The sequence below is a fragment of the Vanacampus margaritifer genome, chromosome 17 (genome assembly GCF_051991255.1).
Source record: "Vanacampus margaritifer isolate UIUO_Vmar chromosome 17, RoL_Vmar_1.0, whole genome shotgun sequence".
Taxonomy (NCBI): domain Eukaryota; kingdom Metazoa; phylum Chordata; class Actinopteri; order Syngnathiformes; family Syngnathidae; genus Vanacampus; species Vanacampus margaritifer.
In genome coordinates, this window is record NC_135448.1 from 5,414,109 (window position 1) to 5,437,103 (window position 22,995).

Genomic DNA, 22,995 nt, shown 5'->3' on the forward strand with positions numbered 1-22,995 from the left:
CGGTGTGACGTCATTGGGGTCCTTTGACGTTAGAGTGTTTTATTTTGGGAACTAGCTGCTACTGGTAATTGCCGAACGTGTCACTTTTAAAATCAAAAGCGTTTTTTTTGTTTTGATCATTGAAATGCAATACTCTTTTCCATAGCCAGAATTATCTCCGACAAACGTGTCATTCGTTATTTTGCTCATTCCCGCTGGATGGACGCTTAATGTAAGCGTGTGCTATCAGGCTAATAACAATAACAAGGCTTGTATGTAGCATTCCTACGGATACTGTAACATGCTATTTCGTATGTCTTAACGATAGATGGCTTTTATATATTTATTTTACATTTATGAACTATACTAGCGACTACTGGCGTTGCTTTCTCAATGCCTTGTTGAGCAGTAGAAAATAACCCTTACAGATAGTGGTGGTTAAGTATAACTTATAATAAAATTCCACTCAGTAATATGGCGGAATCGGATCTTATTGATGTCACAGTGAAGACTCTGGATTCACAAAGTAGGAGCTATAAAGTCGGGGGCGAGGTAATGCTGCTGCCATGATTAATTAGTGTTCTATTTCTTTTCGTGTCAGATTTGCTTGACTGCATGTTCCCCTTCGTTGTACATTAGTTGACAGTGAAGCAGTTCAAGGAGCACATAGCATCATCAGTGGAGATCTCAGTAGACAAGCAGAGGCTCATTTACCAAGGCAGAGTGCTACAAGATGACAGAACGCTGACTATGTACAGTAAGTAACACAAACCTCATGATTTGATGAGATGCACAAACAAGGTGTGTATTTATTGCAGCTGGCTGCATTGCACAATGAGATAAACCACTTTTGTGAACATATCTTCCATGGCAAATGTTAGGGAATATTGTTTGTGCAGTACAACAATACCTAGAAAGGCGCAAAGTTTATTGTCATTACTGCCTTACCACTGAAAGGTCACAATTATTTAATCATCTGTGTCCTGTCACTGTGTTTACTTTAATATTAATCTCTCAGATGTAGATGGAAAGGTCATCCATCTGGTGGAGCGTGCCCCACCTCAAACCACCGCGACTGGCTCAGGGGGTGCAGGGGTATCCAATGAAAGGGCAGATGACAGGACCAGCCATGTTGCCACGTCCCCAGTGACACCCCAAGATCGCAATGGCAACGGTTACATGATGCTTGGGACTTTCAACCTCCCTGTCAACATCATAGAACCTCATCCAATACAGGTGTTGTTGACATTGCTAATCTTGGCCATCTGTTGAGCCAACACTGGTATATATATTTTTACAACATGTCAAATTAATCTTGTTTGGGAAATGACATTTGCCTTGGCCACTTGAATTTTGTTTTCTAGATGTCTGTTCAGCAGATGATGCCTGGGGTGGGTGAGTCTGGAAGAAATGCCAGGGTCAGCACCAGTGCAGGGGTAAAGGTTCATTATTGTCACTATTTTAATTATTTTTTTTACAAATACAGCCACATTCATCCTGTAAAGCTGACGGGTGTTTGGATGTGTAGAACAATGGCTCGGTGGATGTCCGGATTAATTTGGACCAGTTGATGCAGAGTGAGGCACGGATGAGAGTGCAGCTGGCTGAGAACCTGCTTCGGAATGCTCAGACTCTGATCCATAGGCTGGAGGTACTCTTCTTTTCTACAGAACATTGTCTCTGCATACTCACCACTCACTTATAAGGCAAAGTTTCCAATTTAATGCACTTTTTTATTAACATACCACTATACAAAACATTTATTTCAAGCATGAAGCAAGAAAATATTAAATAAGAACGGAACACAATTTTAAAACATATCAACAAATACATAAACAATACAATCACCAAGAAGTTAAGGAACATTATTGCCACATGCGCAACAATTAACATACCTGAAAATGTAAGATGTAGGGAGACATAAAATTAATCCTACCCTATGTTTGTAGCTCCTGTAGTATAAAATATAATAGCATTTCAGAAAGTGCAGTTCACTACAGCACTGGATTAGCTTTTGCTCGAAATGTGTCACATATTTACAAGTAGAATTAAAATCAGTGATGCACAGAAGTGGTCCGCTTTTACGTATAAGTGGTCAAAATAAATCTTGCTCAACAATTCAAGAGTAGCAATGCGAAAAGATTGCTCCAAAATGACAGTCTGTAAAAATATTAAGTCTGGTTGGAATGGCCGCTTCAACCTGAGTACAACACACAGAGAATGGTAAAAATTAGATAAGCGTTTTTTTGTGTGATATCGCCTATGGAAAAAATGCTTTCAAATTAGAGTAAAACAGTACAACTTGATCCTTTCAGACTATAATCAGAGACCCTTTTGTTTTACCTGCTACTTGGCAAACCCCTTCTTCCATTGTCTGACAAATTTCAATTATAAATATCCATCAATAAAATGGGCCAAAATTCAAGGGTTTCTTCAAGTTCACACATCATTCAATTATTGGTGAGAAGAGCAGTAGATTGGGTCATGGCACTTCCGTCATCATTTGTTTTTCATGAATATATTTATGGAAGATTTTAGAGGCCTTTGAAGGACTCATTCTGTGTGCATGTGTGCGTGCGTTCGTTTTTTGTTTTTTTTAAATAGAAAATTACACAAAGATGGCAGCCACTTATCACTAGTAGTCAGGGTTGGGAGGGTTACTTTTAAAATGTATTCATTTACAGTTACAAGTTAAAATGTCATTAGTAACGTAATCCAAGTACCATAATATTAAAGTAATGTAACTTGATTACTTTTGCATTCGTTTTGTATTACTCCAATACCGAGTATGTTCATGAAGACAAAATAAAAACAAATATCACCACAATATACATTATTCTATACAATGTGCCCCTGTTATTTGCAGGGGTGATAGGCACCCGGGCAGCCTACAAATAGCAAAAATCCTTGTGTTATTAAAATGCATGTAGGCTATAGGTTAATTGATTGATGACTGAAGGCCATATGCTGTTTTCAAACTGTCACTGAAAGCAACCACACCTCACAGTTAAGACAGCCAGATAGATAGATAGATAGAATGAGGATGACGATGCGTGACCTCAACTGCAAAATTAACTTTTATCCCAGTCACAAGTTTAGCCGTGTATATGTTGTGCATGATATTTAAATAGTGAATTGGTGGGAGGAAGATTTGTTTGAAAGGTGTAACTCATATTATGATTGTAGGCTAGCGTGCTAGCTAGCAAGAAGTTACAGCGCGTAGCATGCCGCTGAACTCTCAGCTCAGACTTTCACTCCTTGAGCAAGACAAGTAAGTTCCAGTGAATACTGGTCGCCATTTCCTCCTCCCGTCCGTGAAGCTTTTTCAAACTGCCCGCGTGTAGCGGACACGACTAGTCAGTTTGTTCGTCCCCACCTCCCCAACATACTGTATAGCAACGGTCCCACTCTCTCTCTCTGTCTATATCTCTCTCTCTCTTTCTCTCGCCCTCTCTCGCACTCTCTCTCATCGTAGAAATTGTAATCTCTTGAAGTTATCCCATTTTTAATAAATGTACCTGTAATCTGATTACATGTTTTTTCCTGTAACTGTAACGGAATACAGTTACTTTTTTTGTAATCTAATTACATAACGGCGGTACATGTATTTCGTTACTCCCTAAGCCTGCTAGTAGTAATAGACCAGTGGTTTCTTAACCTGGGTTCAATTGAAAACCAGAGGTTCAGTGAGTCAGTCTCAGGGGTTTGGCGGAGGTCAGGACACATACCCGATCACTGATCTAAATATATGACAGGATAGCCGATAGCCCATACACGCCCGTGCCAACCGTTGAAGCGACAGACTACCGTATAAACTATACGGTATACTTACAGATTCGATGTATACAGCTCGTAGGGTTGTATAGCGTTCAGCGGTGTGAAAGGCTCATCACCAATTATTATTACTATTTGATTTCATTTATTGCTGCCAAAGGTGGCAAAACTCACTATTAGGTTCAGGGGACAATTACTTAATTCATATAGAATCAGATAGGTTTGTATTTCCCCGCTTGGTAAATAAAAATCATTATTTAGAAACAGCATTTTATGCAGTATTTCCTTGGGTAGTCTCAGCATATTAACTCATTCATTCCCAGCCATTTTCACTGAAGCAACCCCCTTAGCTCCCAGCTGTTTTACTGGATTTTGACTGAAAATGGAAAGCTTTTTGCAACATGGCCCTGGTTGATCTCGTATACTCTGTTGCCACCTACTGACCGTTTTTGTAATGATTGCCATTGCTTCAGCCGTTCTCCTCAGTTCAGAGGCTGCATCGAAGCCTTCTGTATGGCATAACAACAAAAAAAACATATTATATATATATATGTATATATAATATATTATATTAATAAAAACATATAAATACGTTTTTGGGATAGTGTAATATTAAAAATAGAACATATTTATACATTATATTTTTGGGAACAAATGAGTTTAAATCGGTTTGGTGAAATGAAACCTTTGCGAGTGATACATTTGTTTAAAAAAACAAAACAGAAATGGCTCTTGGCAAAAGGTTACTAGAAGCTTCCCCCCAAAAGGTAGCCATGCTGAATCCATGAGGATTTGCATTTTTGCAGTGAGTGTGGGTGAATTGGTGTGCCGTTTTGTTTTGCAGGGTGTTTCCAGTTCCCAGACAGAAACAGAGGTACCTCAATCCTCTTCGTCCTTACCAGCATCATCAGAATCACAGCCTATGGACACCAACTCTCCACCCGCTGCATCGTCGTCCACCTCCACACAGACTGAAGGAGCTCCCAACACACGACCCAAGTAAGTTCACTCCAAAAGCGTCAGTGCTAGCAACCTTCCCACAGTTGGTCAGTTATAGAAGATACAAAACGATGAAGGATTCTCTGTTTGTCTCCAGTCACCCAAGTCTAGCAGAGTTTGTTGAGATTCTCTCCGAGGTCAGGAGGGTGGAGGAGAGGTTACGTCCTTTCATAGAGAGGACCCACTCGATCCTTGGGGCAGCCACGTCGGCAGACTACAACAACAATGTAAGGGAGGAGGAGACACATCATGAGCTTAATAACTAAAACAGAATAATAAGAAATATGTCCAAAGCATTTTACTAAAGCAGTATGTTATGAATCCTAGACACAGGAACGAGATGAGGATCAGCGTGTACTCAACATGGCTGGAGATGCTCTTCGTCTCCTGGGCAATGCCTTGGTTGTCCTTGGTGACCTTCGCTGCAACCTGGCAACCCCTCCCCCACGTCACCTGTATGTCGTCCGGCCCACGGCTCAGTATACGCAACCCGTCCTAGTCCAGTCCGGTCTGCCACACATGCCCATTCCAGTGAGTTCACCACTGTATTATGATTGATTGAATTAGGCATGTTAACAACCTCGAACGTGCATGTTTTAATTTTGATAACACATAGTGGGAGAGTGCATGTTCTCCAGTTTAGGCTGTAGATCAGCAATGCATTACATTTTATACTTCCTGGACTATATTTGAATACATATAAAAGTTGGACTTGCCTCAAAAATCTCTACTCTCCATTCCTGATAACGTCACCGAGTGGCATTCGAGCCGATTTGCATCTTGCGCTTTTCCGAAAAACAAAACATGTCATAGTCCTACCAGGGTTATTATAGTTTTGGAATTTTCATTTTAGTTAGTTTTTATTTGGTTTTGAGTTTTGTTTTTTGCATTTAGTTTTAATTAGTTTTCAGGGCGGTTGTTAGTTTTTATAAGTTTTAGTAATAGAAAAAATGCTTAGTTATAGTTAGTTTCTGTATTAGTTTTTGATTAAAAAATGTGTATTGTGTGCAATATTTAATAACACCAAAACGCATTTCTTAACCCAGCGTTGCATTTCGGCTGAGTTGAATAAAAAGCAAGTGAGCTGAACCATTGGAGCCAAAAGTCAAGAACGCAAAATTGTCGCCTAGGAGCGATGTCACCTGAAGGTTCTTTTCTATTGGCTGCTGCTCGATGACATTACTTCTGTGTGACACGCTTTCTTATTCCAGTTATTATCAAAATAAATATACTTAAAATCACATTTAAAATCAACCCCAAAGGCTTATGTATTAATTTAATTACCAAAGACTAAAACAAAGGACATTTTCACTATAATTATAGTTAGTTTTAGTTAGTTTTATAAATGTAAAATGGTATTTGTTACTTTTCGTTTTTTGTTTTTTTTTACAACATTTTTGTTTTTATTTTGTTAACGAAATTATTTTTTGAATTTTTGTTGTTTTGTTAGTTTTTGTTAACTAACTTAACCTTGAGTCCAAGACATAAAAAATACAATGTGATTAAAATGGTAAATGGAGTGCACTGGAGTGATTAAAATGGTAAATGGAGTGCACTTATGGAGCCCAACGAGCTTACATAGCATCACATTCCCTTAGTTACAAACTTAATCTGTTGAACTGGAAAGTACAGTGACTGACAGCTTGTTGTTGTTTTAACTCTTAAAACATCAAAAAGTTATTGTTACTACTTTTTAGTGTAAAATGGCTTACTTAACTAGGATACCGCTCCGCATCGTGTCCAAAAAGTTGAGTATAAATACTTAAAAATGTGCAATAAATGTAATGTCACTTTAAACTATTTTTTTTATTCAAATACAGTATGTACATACTCAACATAATGTAATCAGTTAGTGTAACTTCCTTAGGTAAATGTAGGGACCACAGTGACCATGTCATCAAACGGAGGACCTGCTGGAGCAAGTCATCGCCAGCCATCTCGGCCCAACGTTCAGTCAGATCAACGGGCTACCAGTCAGGCTCCGCCTCTTCACTCCAATGGGACCAATCATCATCAAGGACCGGAAGGACCCCGGGTGATCAGGATCACCCACCAGACCATGGAGCCTGTTGTCATGATGCATATGAACATTGATGGCATGTTACAGTAAACAGCAAACACATGTAGTTGCTTTTGCATTCCATATTCTATATTTGAGATATTTTTGCTTTTGACAGGTGATCCAAGTTCAGAACAGCCAAATGCTGCAGGTTTAGTCCAACCAGGTGAGTGCGTCTTTGGAATAAAATTCTTACTTGCTATGCTGTTTTCACCATTACTTGGGATGAATTCAAGGATATAAAATTTTGGGGGAAATCGGTTTGGAAAGTATGGCATTCCATTCCACTTGACTCAAACTCTGAATCGAGCAGAAACATCTATCACCTTCCCAGGATTGCCCCCGGAGTTCATGCAAGCCATTGTGCAGCAGATCTCCCACCAAGCAGCCACCATGGCAGCAGCAGCTTCACCCGATCACCCAACACACACGCCAGCGTCCGCTCCTGGCTCCGCGGTCACTAATGAAGGCATCGCTTCCACGCAACCTCCGCCGCCTGCTCAGGCCAGGGTGGTCTTCTCCCCTCACATCCCTCAAAATGTGGGAAGCAGAGGATCTACCATCAACCTCAGAGCTGCCATGCCGGCAACAGGCCAACAAGCAGGACAGGTGAATTTAAGGGTCTGTTTTTTTTCCATTAAATGAAAACACAATCATATTGACACAGATCCACAAAGTACATCTTGTTTTGTTGCCAATCACCTAAATGATAACATAAGAATTCAACTTTTACAATACAACTCAGGGTTCAACTTTTGCATCACTTATCTGTTTCACTTCTCTGTTACAAAAATACAGAAAGGAGAAATGAGGAATGCACTGTAGATTTAATAAACATCAGTGAATGAGTGGTGGATATTGTTGAACACAGTTTGAAATGTTTGTAAAAGGAAATGAGCTTAAAAGGAGAAAACAAAAAGTTGAAATAGATAAATAAATACAATTACCTAGTTGAGTGGGGTTTATAAAAAATTGATTAATCAAATCAAACTTCCTTTTCACAGCCCGATATTGATTCATAAAACCATAAATCGATACTTTTGATGCGTCTTTCCTATAAATTCATGTGAAAATAGAATTGTGAAGGCCTAATTGTTTTTTTGTATCTTGCTGTTAGCTTGAAATTACGATGCCGTATTAAAGCCACGTATAAATATATATTTTTAGAGGGTGGGGGCAATATTGAGAGGATTTTTTTTTTTACAAATTTGCCACTTTATAAAGTGGCAAATTTGCGAGAGAGAGAAACTGATAAATTTGCCACTTTATGAAGTGGCAAATTTGCCACTTTATAAAGTGGAAAGTTTGCGACTTTATAAAGTGGCAAATAAATATGAGACTTAAGAGTGGCAAATTTGTGAGGGTTTTTTTCTCCGAATATTGCCCCCACCCTCTAAAAAAATATATATTTATTTGGGCCCTAATACGCCGTTGAATGAAATTTACTGTTCAGCGGAATTTACAAGTTTTTTCTTGAAAACTAAAATACTGACAAAATGCTCTTTGAGATAATTTAGACTCTTTTTAATTTATATTTACATTTATGTGTTGATTTGTCTGGCTGTGTGTCTTATGAAACAGTTTGATTAGTTTACTACTACTACTACAAAACATTAGCACAAAATCTTAGTGAGACAGTCACAGGAATGTGAATGTTATGTGTTTACAGTGTGTTGTTGCCACTATTTACACAGCCTGTCCTGTGGTTAGAATTGATGAGAATTATTAGCTAGCTAGCTCCCTAGCAGGTAACCAAACAGGGCTAGCACCCACTGCATACATGATTAATGTAATTGCATTTGGTTAAATTTAAATATTTATATTTTTACTAATGCACAAAGTTAAGCAAAATTGGTACTGCGTGAAATCCTTAACTGAATTGAAAATCAGTGAATTGTTTATTAAGTCCAATCGAAACAAATCAATTTTGGAACTCTGAATCTATGTCTAATCTAATCATTGTGCTAGTGTTGAGTAAGCACAAATGAACATGTAGTACTAATTTATTATTATTATTTATTATTTTTTGTCCCTTTGAACAGGGCACACCTGTGGTTGTCTCCTCCCTGACGCAGATGATCAGCAATCTGGTGGGACAGCTCCTCATGCCAGGTAATACGGGTCAGTATACAAATACCATATTTTCAGTCATTGTTTTTCATTTTTCTTGGATTGGTTGTGTGTTAAGTCAATTTCGTTGATCTGTACATATGCATATGCATGTGCAATGACATTAAAGATTCATCCATTCATAAACACTGTTAGAGAAACATTGTAAATTTTCTCTCACTTCTCCCCAGGCGATATCACAACCTCATCATCTTCAACCAGCTCTCAGTCATCCTTCTCTACTTCATCTGAGTCCTCCACATCTCCAACTCCTCCCTCTGCCAACACCACTGGCCAGGCACCGGCACACAGCTCGGGAGTACCTGTGGATCAACCAGTAGGGGGCGGTGCACAGGGGAACCTGGCCCAGCTGCTGGGCTCTTTGCTGACAAGAAGTTCTGGTTCTGGAGCGGTACCCTCCATCACTGTGAATCTACCTGGAGTGCCTGGGGTGTTTCAGAGCATGTCTAACGTCATACCGGTTAGTTTAAATAGCTCTGCATTTACATCAACTTATCCATCCATAAGTCACTGAATCCACATTAATCGTTTATTTGAGCTTTCTTAGACAAAAATGTTCTAAACAATTGCATACACCTTTTCATTTCACTTTTTAGAATATGCTTAATAAAAAACAGTCTTTTAACAATATTTATGGAACCATATAAGGGTGGGGGGGCTATCGGAGGGCGAATCCGCAATTAAGCGACTTCTTGGGTGCCGAACTGCGACTGTTTTTAAAGTGGAAGTCAACCTTAAACATTTCTTGACAATAATATGTTTTGTGTGATCTCACTAGTTTAAACATGACATTCTGATTAATATTACATTTGTGGAATATGAGTTATTAAGCAAAATCCAGCCATTTTCATCCATCCATTTTGCCACTTGCTGTCGACTGAAGATGAAATTAATTAATGACTTCCCCTATATTAAGTAATGTAATTATGTAATGTAATTACCATTCACCACTAGATGGCAGACATGGCTTAGTTGGGCTTACACTGAGTTTTATAAGATAAGATAAGATAAGATCCACTGATTGTCACACCCATCTAAGTGGGGCGAAATTTGTTCTCCGCATTTGACCCATCCCCTGAGGGAGCGGTGAGCATACTGTTTACAATGTGAGTAATCCTAATACTGTAATATTTGTTGGAATGATATGCAGCACAACCATAGTACTAATAGCCTTAAAATTGAAGTGATTGGATTTTTGTGAGAACAAAAAATTCACAAAATTAGTTCTTGCACTTGGTGATGGTTTCGTATTCAACTGTTATGTGCTATCCTTGAATGGTAATTTTTATGCAAGAGTCATTTGCACTGGAAAAAATATGGTCATTTTGTTGTTTGGTGAGGATAGTGGATCTTTTCACTGAAGCAATCCTCTTCGCTCCCGTAATAACTACAATTGCTTTAAACGACCTCTTCAGGTTAGAAGCTGCATCAAAGCCTTCTGTATGCTCTAGCATTAAAAAACAAACGTATAAATATGTTTTTGGGACCCTGAGAATATTTAGAATAAAACGTTTTTATGCATTTTTGGGAGCAAATGAGTTAAGAATACGTATTTCACAATTTTGTCATGTGTGTGTGGTCCTATTTGGGCATCCCTACAGTACAGTATCACTAAAAAAAATTATCCACGGACCTAAGAATGCAGAGAAATGCAAAGAAAACCCACAGACAGGTGTGTGGCAGGTTCAAGATGCTGAATGTACTTTTTGTTTTTTGCAATTTAGAACTAATCATTTTTTGTTGTTGTTGCTTCTTTATTTCATAGCCAGCTGCCAGCAACACCATTGAACAATCCGCACCTCAGACCGGCAGTGGTCCTAATGGCGACTCTCTGAGCCCAGAGCTCTTCACTGGCATCGTGCAAGGAGTGCTGTCTACTATGATGAGCTCACTCGGGGCGGGGCAGGGCAGTGGCGAGAGTATCGCACAGTTCATTCAGAGGCTTTCTCAGACTAGCAATTTGTTCACACCTGGATCTGGAGATGCTGTGGGTATGTATGAAAGGAACCAAGAGTCAACTCAAACCCAGCTATTTTCCCTCGCATTGCTCCATCTACTGTATTTGAAATAGTTGTCATCCCGGCAGGCTTCTTTGGTGATCTGTTGTCTCTGGTGTGTCAGAGCTTTTCTATGGTGGACATGGTGCTGTTGCTTCATGGAAACGCTCAGCCTCTAACCCACATCCAGCCCCAGCTGACTGAATTCTTCACAGATCACTACCTGCACAACCAAGAGCCCACTGACGCTAACATAGCTGTAAGTGCTGTAATGTTAGCGTTAGATGCTAATTAAGTTCTCATCAGTAATCAAAAGTTTTGTGTCGTTCTGGGTAAAGAGAGCAGCTGATGACCTCAGCAGTGGTCTAGAGGAGTACATTGCCGAGAGTTTTGTAAGGACGTCATCATCATACAAACTTTCAATGAATATGGAGATCGATTATGAAGATACTTGATTCTCTCTTAGGCAACTGTGACGGTACGCGAGGGAGTGGACATTGTTCAGACCAACCTTGCTTTCCTCAGGCAACAGCTCACAAGAATGGCCTCACATGTACTGCGCTGCAATGGTTAAGTCACTTTCTTCAGTTAACTTATTTGCTCCCAAAAAACGTATAAATACGTTATACTTTAAATATTACTTAATATAATATAAGACTTATTTATAATTTTTTTAAATCTTTTTTTTTTTTTTATAAAAAATTATGCTAGAGCATACAGAAGACTTTGATGCGTCCTCTGACCTGAAGACAATGCTTGGAGCAATAGTAGTTATCACAAAAACGGCCAGCAGGTGGCAGCAGTGTATAAGAGATCAACCAGGGCTATGTTGCAAAAAGCTCTTTTCCCCAGTGTTATAAACAGATTTGTGAATAATGATGAAACTTAGCTATATTCTAATGCTAATTGCCGCAAAACCGAAATTGATAGAAATGTACTTTCTTTCCTGATGAAAGAAGAGACTCTAATCTTTCTTTTGGCAGGTTACTTGTTTTTTTAGCAATAGAACACAATATTCTGTGGGCTTTGGAAAATAAGTCAAAATCCAGTAAAGCAGCTGGGAGCAAAGAGGGTTGCTTCAGTGAAAATAGCTGGGAGTGAATGAGTTAAAGTACCGCTGATTGTTACGCCCGAGTGGGGTGAAATTCGTTCTCCGCATTTGACCCATCCACTGAGGCAGTGGTGAGCAGCAGCAGGGGCTTGCGCTCGGGGATCATTTGGTGATATAACCCCCCAATTCCAACCTGTAATGCTGAGTGTCAAGCCGGGGATTGAACCCACGACCTCCCAGTCTCAGGGCGGACACTCTACCACGAGGATACTAAGCTGGTTTAGCTTAGAAATAGGCCAATATAGTGTTTTTTCACGGCCAACACTGATTATTAGTAGTCAAGGACGCTGATAACCGATATTATCCCACTATTGAGGACAGTAATATTTATTTCTTTATTTTATTACTTTATAGCTTGTGATTGAGTCCATGGTTTTATCTTGTTTTTGTTGCAGATCACACATTTGGCCCCTATCTGCTGTTGCTGTGCACCCAGGGTCTGTTTGAGTGTCTTGCCCTTAACTTGTACTGTCTACAAGGAGAACAGAGAGCTCTGACTTCTGTCATCAACCACTGCATTGTTAGTATAATACACAATGAATTTTTTGGGCCACTACATAATGCTGTCTTCCTTGTAGAATACGTATTCAAATGAGATCAGAAGTTTGTACTATAAAATATGCTGAACCCAAATTTTCCTTGGTTTGTGTGTTTGCAGAGGAGAATGTCCTCAGAAGTGAATACCAGTCTGGTTAACTGGTTGACCAGTATGATGTCTATGAGGTTGCATGTTATTCTGGAGAACAACCCAGTTACTGAGGATCAGATTCAGCACTATGTCAGATTCGTACCGGTAAGAACAACTACTTTAATAGAGTAAGGAAGTGCAGTTTAGTATCAGACCACTGCAAAGCTATAACCATGACAAACTCAAAACCACAGCCATAAACAATACACACTGATTTATTGGGACTCGTTTGGTTGTGTTATTAAAATATATGGCTAAATGCGACGCATTGTAAAGTATGGAGAACCAAACTGCTAAAATTAAAAATAAATAAATAAAAGTTAAAATGAAAACCAATCTAAAAAATATAATTCAAAAAATTAATATATATATAATACAAAAATAAAAACAAGATTAAAAAAATATAAATAAAAATAGAATTAAATATCATTCAATAAATAAAAACGCTCTGCTCTCACATTTATTTATTTCATGTTGCCAGGATGAAATAAGGGGGCGTGTCTTGGGTTGGACTTATTTATTGTTGTTTTTATTTCCATTTATGTTTATTTTTTGGATTAAATTTTTGAATTATTTTTTTTCTATATCTGTTTTTATTTTCACTTTTAGTGATTTATTTATTTAGTCATTTATTTATTTTTTAATTTGGGCAGTTTTGGTCCTCCATAGTAAAGCACTTTGAGCACCGTATGGTGTAGAAAGCAGTATATAAACTCCGATTATTTACAACATATATCAGCTTTGATGCCTTTTTAGGAAGACTCGAACCAGAGGACAGCAGCAGGCAATGGACAACAGGCAGATGAGAGTCAAAATGTCGAGGTGAATTCTGAACTTTGTCTTTGCATATCCAACATCAAATTAATTTGCAGTTAAACATTGGCAACAGTGGATCAAGTGGAAATACTTTATGTAAGCCAAAATACATAGAAACTGATTTACTAAGATTTATTAAATGAAATTGCGTGCTCATTTACTCTAACAGGTGGGGTGTGCTATTGGCAACAGGTGCAAAAGTGATGCTGATTGCCATATTGGAAAGAGGCTTTTGTACTCTTGCTTTTAATATTTTGTAAACAGATAAAACTAGATAAAACATGATTCCTCGCAATCCATGTCCTTAGTCTGCTTGTCTTCAGTAAAATATGTGTGGATTTTTTGGGGGATGGAACTCATTATACACTACATTATACACTACATTATAATACTTCTCTAAGGTCAGTGTTGTGATGTTTTGGAACTAGTGAAGAAAATAACAAAGGCAACTCCACGCAGATTTTAATTTACGCCCGTGTGTTGTAATTTACCATAAAAGGAATTCCACTTAATTCATCAGGTCCATTTACACTAAGTGGAGTCAGTAGTAATGGAAAGCTGAGGTCACTCTTCATGAGTTCCAGATGGAGGAGAGTTCAGCTCCAGCTCCAACTCCCACAACAGAGGAGGCCATGGCATTGTCTGGTCACGGTCAGGAGAACACACACACCACAGGGGTTGCTCAGGGATCTGCCGCGGCCCCACCACGACGGGCAGAGCTGACAGCTGAGGTGGAGCCGTGGGCAGCGTCTCTTCCACCTGTAAGCATGAACAAGAAACTGAATGCACCACTGGTGGGCTACCTTGAACTCATTTGCTCCCAAAAACGTATAAATATATTTACTTTATCCTTCACTCCCAAAGACGTATTTATACATTTTTTAAATGTTTTTTTTATGTTAAAGCATACAGAAGGCTTTGATGCAGCCTCTGAACTGAAGATAATGCATGAAGCAATGGTAGTTATTACAAAAACGACCAACAGGTGGCAGCAGAGTATAAGAGATCAAGCAGGGCCATGTTGCAAAAAGCTGTTTTCCCCCACTGTTTTAACTCTTTGACTGCCAGACGTTTTCAGAAACGGGATGTCGCCAGTGCCAGCCGATTTAAGCTTTTTGACTGATCTTTCAAGGTCCACAGAAAATGTTGTGTTTGGACTATGGAAACACACATACTACCAAATGAAAGATTGAACTCTCATCTTTCATCAGAAGTTTGTTTCTACCTTATTCCGTTATTCAGTAATCAACGATAGAAAATGGTTAGTTTCACCAAAATGCTCTGTTTTGAAACAAAAAGCGGAGAAAAAGAGCTTTTTGTGAAACGATATTATTTCATGCACTCTAGTGAATTGTACACTTCTTTTTGTCCATGAATGATGCCACAAACACCTAAATGGTGCTTTACTTCTTTAAAACACTATCACCAACAATGAAAAAGTGTTTTTAGATTGCAAAATACGTTTATTTCCATTCAACAGTGTAACAATTTGACAAAACAATTTCGCAAACTATTTACAAATGTGTGCAACTGTGGTACTATTTACAATTATGTGGATGTTTCAAATACAGTTTTTCTTTTTGTAACACTCCCCTGCGTGCAAGGAGAGGGAGCAGGATTTGCACAACAGATACGTTTCACTGCGATTGTCCCTTTCGCGTGCAGACGTTACACTTTCTTGACGGCCTTTTTTTCCGGGGAATAGCAAGTAGCAGACTGTACCCACTCCGATGAATATGCATTGGACTCGGGGTACTCTTCGTCGTCCGATTGAACGTCCGCCTGTGCAGAAGTGCTCGGTTGTTGCGGCGCGTTTTCCGGTGTTAGCATCGCTAGCCGGTGAACCTTTATGACGTCGTCATAGCCGCCGCATCAACGCTTCCAACTTCGGCGTCAACCTCGGAGTCACCATCATCATCATCGATGATGATCATCGTCGTCATCAATGTGCTATTTAGCGTTGGTCGATGCCTTTCGTCTTTGAAAAAAATTCCCAAGTGTGAGCTGCTTGCAACCGGTCGCCATTGTTTGCTTCCTCAGCCATCTAGCTCCACCTCACGTCTTCTACTGCCGCGTCAATGCTTCCAACCTCGGAGTCACCATCATCATCATCGATGATGACCATCGTCGTCATCAATGTGCTCTTTAGCGTTGGTCGATGCTTTTCTTCTTTGAAAAAAACTGCTCGAGCGTGAGCTGCTTGCAACCGGTCGCCATGTTCTCTTCTCTTCCCCAGCCAATGTCCCCTCTAGCTCCGCCTCACGTCTTCTACTGACGCCTACCCAATCTTGTCAAAAGAGAGTCATTGCTGCCATCTAGGGGCCAAAAATAGTCATTAGGCTAACTAGATCTGCTTGAAACTTTCACCACAGCTGGCCAAGGCTTTCCTCCAGCCGTTTCAAAAAAAAATAATTGGATGACGTCTTTTAACGTCATTGGCGGCCCTCCGTAGGTTTTTACTTGACGTCTTTTAACGTCCATGGCAGTCAAAGAGTTAAACAAATTTGTGAATAATGATGAAACTTAGTTATATTCTAATGCTAATTGCTGCAAAACGGAAACAGATAGATATATACTTTTTTTCATGATTAAAGAAGAGACTAATCTCTTTTTTGGTAGGTTACTTGTTTTTATAGCAATAGAACAACATTTTCTGTGGGCCTTGCAAAATCAGTCAAAATCCAGTAAAACAGCCATGAGTGAAGGGGGTTGCTTCCGTGAAAATGGCTGGGAGTGGATGAGTTAAGCTTTGAAAACATAGAAATGAAAAAATAGATGATCGTCTTACTGCACAGTGCACATGCTGCACTCCAACTTCAAGTTTTTGCCAACATAAATAAATAAATAAATGTTATTATTAAGGGTGACAGGCGATTAAAACTTTTAATTGTAATTAATCACATGACTTCAATAGTTAACTCACGATTAATCGCAAATTGTATATCTGTTCTAAATGTACATAAAATATTTTCCATACTCCTGTGGGAAAAAGTGTTAAACTAAAATAAATATGTCTGCATCTTTTAGTCATTGATACAGTAACGAGTATGATATTGATTTGTGTTGAGGACTGTCCGGATGTTTTCCACAGGAATGGGTTCCTATCATCAGGCATGATATGTTGTCTCAAAGGAAGATCAGGACGCAGCCGCCACTGTCTGACGCCTACCTACACGGGATGCCCGCCAAGAGGAGGAAGGTAAGCAGCGTGGACGATGCAATAAAGGTCGACATTGAAACGTCTTTATGTTTTGTGACTTTCATTTTCCACATAACGGTGGGGAAGCAATGCGGAATGGTTGGGCATGAACTCTCTCACGTTTTCTCTCCTCAGATGACGCAGTGCGAAGGACCCCACCTGTCCTTGTCAGATGCCGTCTGTCGAGCTGCTTGCTCTGCCGGAGCCCTGCCTGTCACTGCCCCAAACAGCCTCCAAGGGGAGCTGGAGCGTCCTTATCTGCAGGATGCATACACCACACAGGCAGGGCTATTGATGATTGATTATTGTGGGAATGCTGAAACAATCCCACAAATGTTATAGTGATTTTTGTTCTCCTGACTTTTTTGCCGTGCAACAACTCCCGCATAATACATCCGATTTTCACCGTTCAAATTTCAACTTGCTTCAAAAATTCTCGCCTTCCTGGGAATATATCATCTGATTCCACATTACTTTCAGTATTGGCGCAATTTAACATTAAATATAAATTTTTCCCCATTCATTTTCAATGGGACACATTTTTCTAAGTCTAACTTTCCACGCCCACTTCCATACATACAACTTAATCATCATTACCCCCTGCCTTATACTGCTCAGTAGCGCAGTTGGTAAAGTGCATTGTCCAGTAACTAGGAGGTTGCAGGTTCGAATCCCAGCTCCGACTGTACATTACAAATATATCCATGACTGTTATGCTAAGTGATATACATGTATACCAACTGACTAGCATACCAGGAAATGGATTAAAATTTCACTGAAATTATTAAATGCATGTTAGCTTTCAGCATCAGATGACACTTTTTGTAATAAATAAACAATTAGCCATGATTTCAAGCAAGTCCAGTTAGCTCAGTGCTTAGAGCAATTCCCTTCCACCAATGAGTACCTGCGTTCAAACCTGCTTGGACCACATTTGAGTACTTTAGTAATTTATCTTTCAATTTACTTCATAAGCACATGCATTGAAATTTTAGCATTCAGCATTCCCACGCAAGAAATTGCAATTTGTCTACTTATTTAGGGATGTCGGATAATGCTTTTTCTCCCAGACCGATAACAGTACGAGTACTCATCTCTTGAGTAGTCACCGATACTAAGTACAGATACCACTAGACCAGGGGTTAGCAACCTTCTGTCAAAAGACCTATTTTAGGCTAAATAAATAACAAAAAAAAATTGTCTGGAGCCGCAAAACATTTGAACATTGTGATGAAGGAAACGGTGTGTTAGTGTTAGTCTAATGTACTGAGGGCCCAAGAGCTAATTAGAGATGCACCATAACAGAAAAATATGCAGCATCCAATACTTTGAGATTCATTTTCTTCTACCTTTTGTCTTCTTTTTTTATTAGTATTATTATTTTTGTAATTTTTCAAGCTATGTTGTTCATAAATTTTTAGATTTCTGCCTTTCTGTCAAATTTCTGATATTTTGGGCAATTTTATGGAAATATGGTAATTTTCTGCCTCTCCTTTCTTGGATTTTTTTTTCAGACTTTTTTTGCTATCAATTTTTGAATTTTTTGGTAATAATCCATCCATCCATCCAACCAACCATTTCCTACCGCTTATCCAGGGTCGGGTCTAGCAGGGGCAGCAGCTTCCGGTGGGAAGACTTCCTTCTCCCCAGCCACTTCAATAATTTCCTCCGGTGGGATCCCAAGGCGTTTCCAGGCCAGCTGAGAGCCATAGTCTCTCCAAACTGTCCTGGGTTGTCCCCGGGGACCTCCCCGTTTTTGTCCGCCACCCAGCTGACTACGCACCCAGCCCCTTTGGCCCCTTCTACAGGTGGAAGGGGGGCCCACGTTGCCTTTTCGTGCCCGGCCACCAGACGCTCGCTTTTGAGCCCCGCCTCCAGGCCTCACTCTTGAGGGCGGCCCCGGGGCGGTGACCCGTGTCCGGGCAAGGGAAACTGCGATTTATTTTTATTACTCATCATAAGGGGTCTTTTTGAGCCATGCTCTGTCTGGTTCCTCACCTATGACCTGCTTGCCATGGGTAACCCTGTCAGCGGCATAACGCCCCAGACAACATAGCTCCTAGGATAATTGGGGCACTTAAACCCCTCCACCAGGATAAGGAAGGGAATTTTGGCAATTATGTGGACATTTGATGGTAATTTTCAGGATTTTTTTGTTTTTGGACATTTCATGGTTATTATTTTTTTTGTTTAACATTTTCTTTCCTGACTTTTCTTAAACCAATTTTCTGTCTTTTTTGGCCATTTTGTGGACATTTTATGGTAAATTTTGGCATTTCTTCTTTTGTTTTTGGACATTGTTTTGGTTACTTTATAAATGTTTTCTTTTCAGCCTTTTTATTCAATTCTCTGACATTTTTGGCAATTTCATGGACATATTATTGTAATTGTCTGCTTTTCCTCTTTTTTTGGACATTTTTAGGTCATTTTTATTTACCTTTCGTCTCTCTTTTTCTGGCAACTTAAAGTTTTGGACATTTTTTTAAAAATATGTAATTATTCATTTTTATAATCTGAATCATTACGTTATTTAAAGAATACTTGTTAAAATAAATAAATTTAAAAATGTATAATCATATTTTTTGAGATTCAGATATAGCTCCAGAGCTGCAGGTTGCAGACCCCTGCACTAGACCTTTTGATACATAAAATTTCCCCTGAAAAAAAAACACAATCGATAATTCTAAAGAAATACTTTTATATGACAATAAAGAATTTTTCCCTAAAACTGAAATTAATGGCGATTTTCTAGTCTTCTAATTTCTAGTTCCTGATCGTAACATGGCCACAAGTCACGAATACTGATAACTTGAAATCAGGCTAGGAAATAAGACAATACCTAATTATTAATTAAAAGTATTGATACAATATAAAATCTGGGTCAGAAAATCTGCATCGTAGTGACCATAATAACATTTTTGATGTATGAAAATTTATTGTTTCTTGCTTTGTTTTGCATAAGCGTCCTTGCATCAAGCTATTGTATATACAATAAATAAAACAAAAATGATCATCCAAATCATATAATAATTTCATTGAAGTCCACCAGGTTAATGCTAACATACAGTATAAAGGAAAACTGAACTCTAATTTTGGATTTGCTTATATGAACTATAAAAAAATATATAAAACAAACTTAAAAACTCTGCTATACAACAAGGAAATAGTATATTTTAGTAGTTAAGGATTGTTTTATTTGAGCATTTAATTATTTTCAATAGTAATATGCCTAACTAATAATTAACAATTTGCATCAGTTTATTGCATCATATTAGTTTGACATGAATCAGAGTAACGGAAGGCTTTGTGTATCTGCTTGCAGGTCAAGGAGGACATAAAAGTGCGAGTGCAAGATGATCCCGACTACAACGCTCAAAGATTCCCCAACACACATCAAGCTTTCTCCTTAGATGACTCTTAATATGCAGCAGCTGCATAGCAAAACTGTAATGCAGCGTGCGCGGGAATACAGGACATCAAGCCCGTATCTCACTGAGCGGCGCAGGCTTGCCAGTGTTGCTTTTTCCTCAAATTTTATTTCAGCATCAACTTTTGTCTTCAAAATTTCTCTGCAACAAGAAAAATGGTTTTATAGTATAAAGAGGGTTTCAAAGTGTCTGTGCAACGTTTCAAATTCGTTGACAGTTTAAAAATCTGGCCAGGCATCCACAGCAATCACGGCCTCTCACATTTGCCCATCCCATTGTTTTGCATTGTCACGTCATCCTGATTTGTCCATGGTGGCCTGAAACATGGTTGCCATGACTACTGTAATGTAAACAAACGTAGCTAGATGATGTGATGATTTGTATCTACTTGTGTTTACTGTAGCGGCAGTATCAACAAAATACTATAATTGAAAGTTTAAAAAATGCTTTATTAGAATCATATATTTAACATGCTACTCTATGAAAATGTTAGAAATAGTTTAAATTAAAATTACCGTGAAGTTGAACTTCTAATTGTATGTTTTTAACCATTTAATGTTGTGGTAGATGGGGTCAAGTTTTAATGAAACTTTTAAATTATAGCTTTTAATAACCCTACTGGGAAGGAACCATATTTGGTGTGCATGCCTCACTGCGAGGCAGTAGAACCACCTGAATTCTCTGTTAAGTGAAAAACATTTAAATTAAATTTAGAAAAATATTTAATTTTAAAAACATGGTGTGTACTCACTCACTATACTCCCAACTAGATTAAGTGCAATTTCTGCAGAAATTGCATGGGAATGCTGGAAGTTGAATGCTAATGAAGGAAATTGAAAGATAAATTATGTGAAAATTGCAAATTTTTAATTGTAGTTAAATGACAAATGTTTCATGGCAAAAACGTGAGAATAAAATGTTATAATAATAATAAGTAAGAATAAAGAATCCCAATAAGATATGTGCTTCCAGAATTCCCACAATAAACGTCTATGGTTAAAAATATTAAACGTTTAAGTTTTTTCTGTCAAAACCCAAATAGATGACGTCCATCTGCACAATATAAATCTCTCTATTGTATTCCACTATTTTATGTGGATAGTCATGGATGGCAAAATGTCTGATCATCACCATTTGTTCACTCATTTGTATTTTACCATTTTCTAGTGGACCTTCATCATGTTCCAAGCAGGATTATTATAGTTTAGGATTTTTTTCATTTTGAGTTTTGTTTTTTAAATGTAGTTTTCAGAGTGGTTCTGTTAGTTTTTATTACTTAGTTATTTAATAAATGCTTAGTTTTAGTTAGTTTCAGTATTAGTTTATTTTTATTTTATTTTTTAAGTGTGTATTACTTGTGCGCAATATTTAAAAACACCATGGGAGCAACGTCATCTGAAGGTGCTTTTCTATTGGCTGCTGCTAGATGACTTCACTTTTGTGTGACACACTTTCAAATGTCCTTATTCCGGTTAATATCATAAATCATCCCCAAAGGCTCATGCATTAAATTGATTACCAAAGACTAAAACGAAGGACATTTTTGCTATAATTATAGTTAGTTTTAGTTAGTTTTGTAAACATAAAATGTAGTGTCAGTTTGTTTTCCTTTTCTTTTTTGAAGCATTTTTGTTTTTATTTTATTAAAGAAATAGTTTTTTGAATATTAGTTTTAGTTAACTAAAAAACCTTGGTTCCAAGACAGTATTACATTAGATTCCTGAAGCAGTGGAGGTATTATTACATAAATGTTTGTAAAACTGAATGTTTGATGAGAAATAAAGCTACTTATTTCAACAGTTTGTTATTGCTCTTCTTATCAGCAGACATGAAAAGACCAGTAACTTTTATTTATAAAGCACTGTGTGAAATGTGTACATATGGATGTTGTTGTTGTTTTTAACAAGTATGTATCGTAAGGTTTTTTGTTTTTTAAAGATGACCATATATAGTAAGGTGTTTTTTGTTGTTGTGTTTTTAAACACAGGCTTCTTTTTTCTTTTTTTTTTAAACGACCATGTATATGGTGGTGGCCGTGTCTCAGGGTGTAGACACGGTCGTTCAGTAACCAGAAGGTGGGCTGTTCGGTCACCGCTCTCCCCAAGTCATGTGTCGTCATGTCCTTGGGCAAGGCACTTCACACACATTGCCTCACCCTGCCCCAGGGCAGCTGTTACTACTAAAGTAGTTTACCGCCACCAGAGTGTGAATGTGTGAGTGCATGAATAATGTATCCATTCCATTGTAAGGCATCTCTAAGCGTCTAGAAAAGCGCTATATGAATAAATCTGATGCAATATTATTATATAGTGAGGTGTTTTGTTTTTTACAACCACAGCGTTTTTTAAAAAGATGGCCATGTATATACATGGTGGTGTTTTTTTGTAAAAAAAAAAAATAAAAAAAAAGTAATTCTATACATGGCTTTTAAAAAATATATATATATAAACACCTTACTATATATACAACATGGTTATTTTAAAAAAAATAATAAATAAAGGCCTGATGGCCATGGTCATCTTAAAAAAAAAGCGCCTTACTCCATGACTATTTTTAAATAAATGTCTTAACTTAATGGTAACCTTTTTAAAGAAATAATAAAAGCATTACTATAATTGTTTTTTTTAAATAATAAAAGCCTTAGTAAACATGACTTTTTTTTTAAATAAATGCCTTACTATATACTACATGGTTATTTTATTTAAATAAATGCCTTACTATACAAGGTCATGTTTTAAAAAAAGCTTTACTACATGTGGTCATTTAAAAAAAAAGGCCTTAAATAGTTTTTTAACATCCTGGTACATTGTCATAA

At 38.0% G+C, this 22,995-nt stretch overlaps 1 protein-coding gene across 4 annotated transcripts; it reads left to right on the plus strand.

The window, feature by feature from the left end:
* Window positions 1-23: 23 nt before the first annotated feature.
* On the plus strand, window positions 24-21,980 carry bag6l (BCL2 associated athanogene 6, like). 4 transcript variants are annotated; one of them, XM_077548883.1, is made up of 25 exons: window positions 24-211; window positions 450-531; window positions 619-736; window positions 998-1,215; window positions 1,344-1,415; window positions 1,508-1,630; window positions 4,598-4,752; window positions 4,850-4,979; window positions 5,080-5,283; window positions 6,620-6,848; window positions 6,930-6,977; window positions 7,146-7,420; window positions 8,854-8,932; window positions 9,112-9,401; window positions 10,707-10,932; window positions 11,028-11,197; window positions 11,277-11,330; window positions 11,405-11,507; window positions 12,445-12,569; window positions 12,708-12,842; window positions 13,494-13,559; window positions 14,138-14,314; window positions 16,645-16,752; window positions 16,888-17,034; window positions 20,075-21,980. In XM_077548883.1, the coding sequence occupies exons 2-25, from the start codon at window positions 454-456 to the stop codon at window positions 20,171-20,173; spliced, it is 3,429 nt and encodes a 1,142-aa protein (XP_077405009.1). In that variant the 5' UTR covers window positions 24-211; window positions 450-453; the 3' UTR covers window positions 20,174-21,980. The 4 variants fall into 4 exon arrangements, with proteins under 4 accessions (XP_077405009.1, XP_077405008.1, XP_077405010.1 ...); XM_077548882.1 differs by having other exon boundaries at window positions 24-531; XM_077548884.1 differs by having other exon boundaries at window positions 24-531; window positions 8,854-8,923.
* Window positions 21,981-22,995: the final 1,015 nt, after the last annotated feature.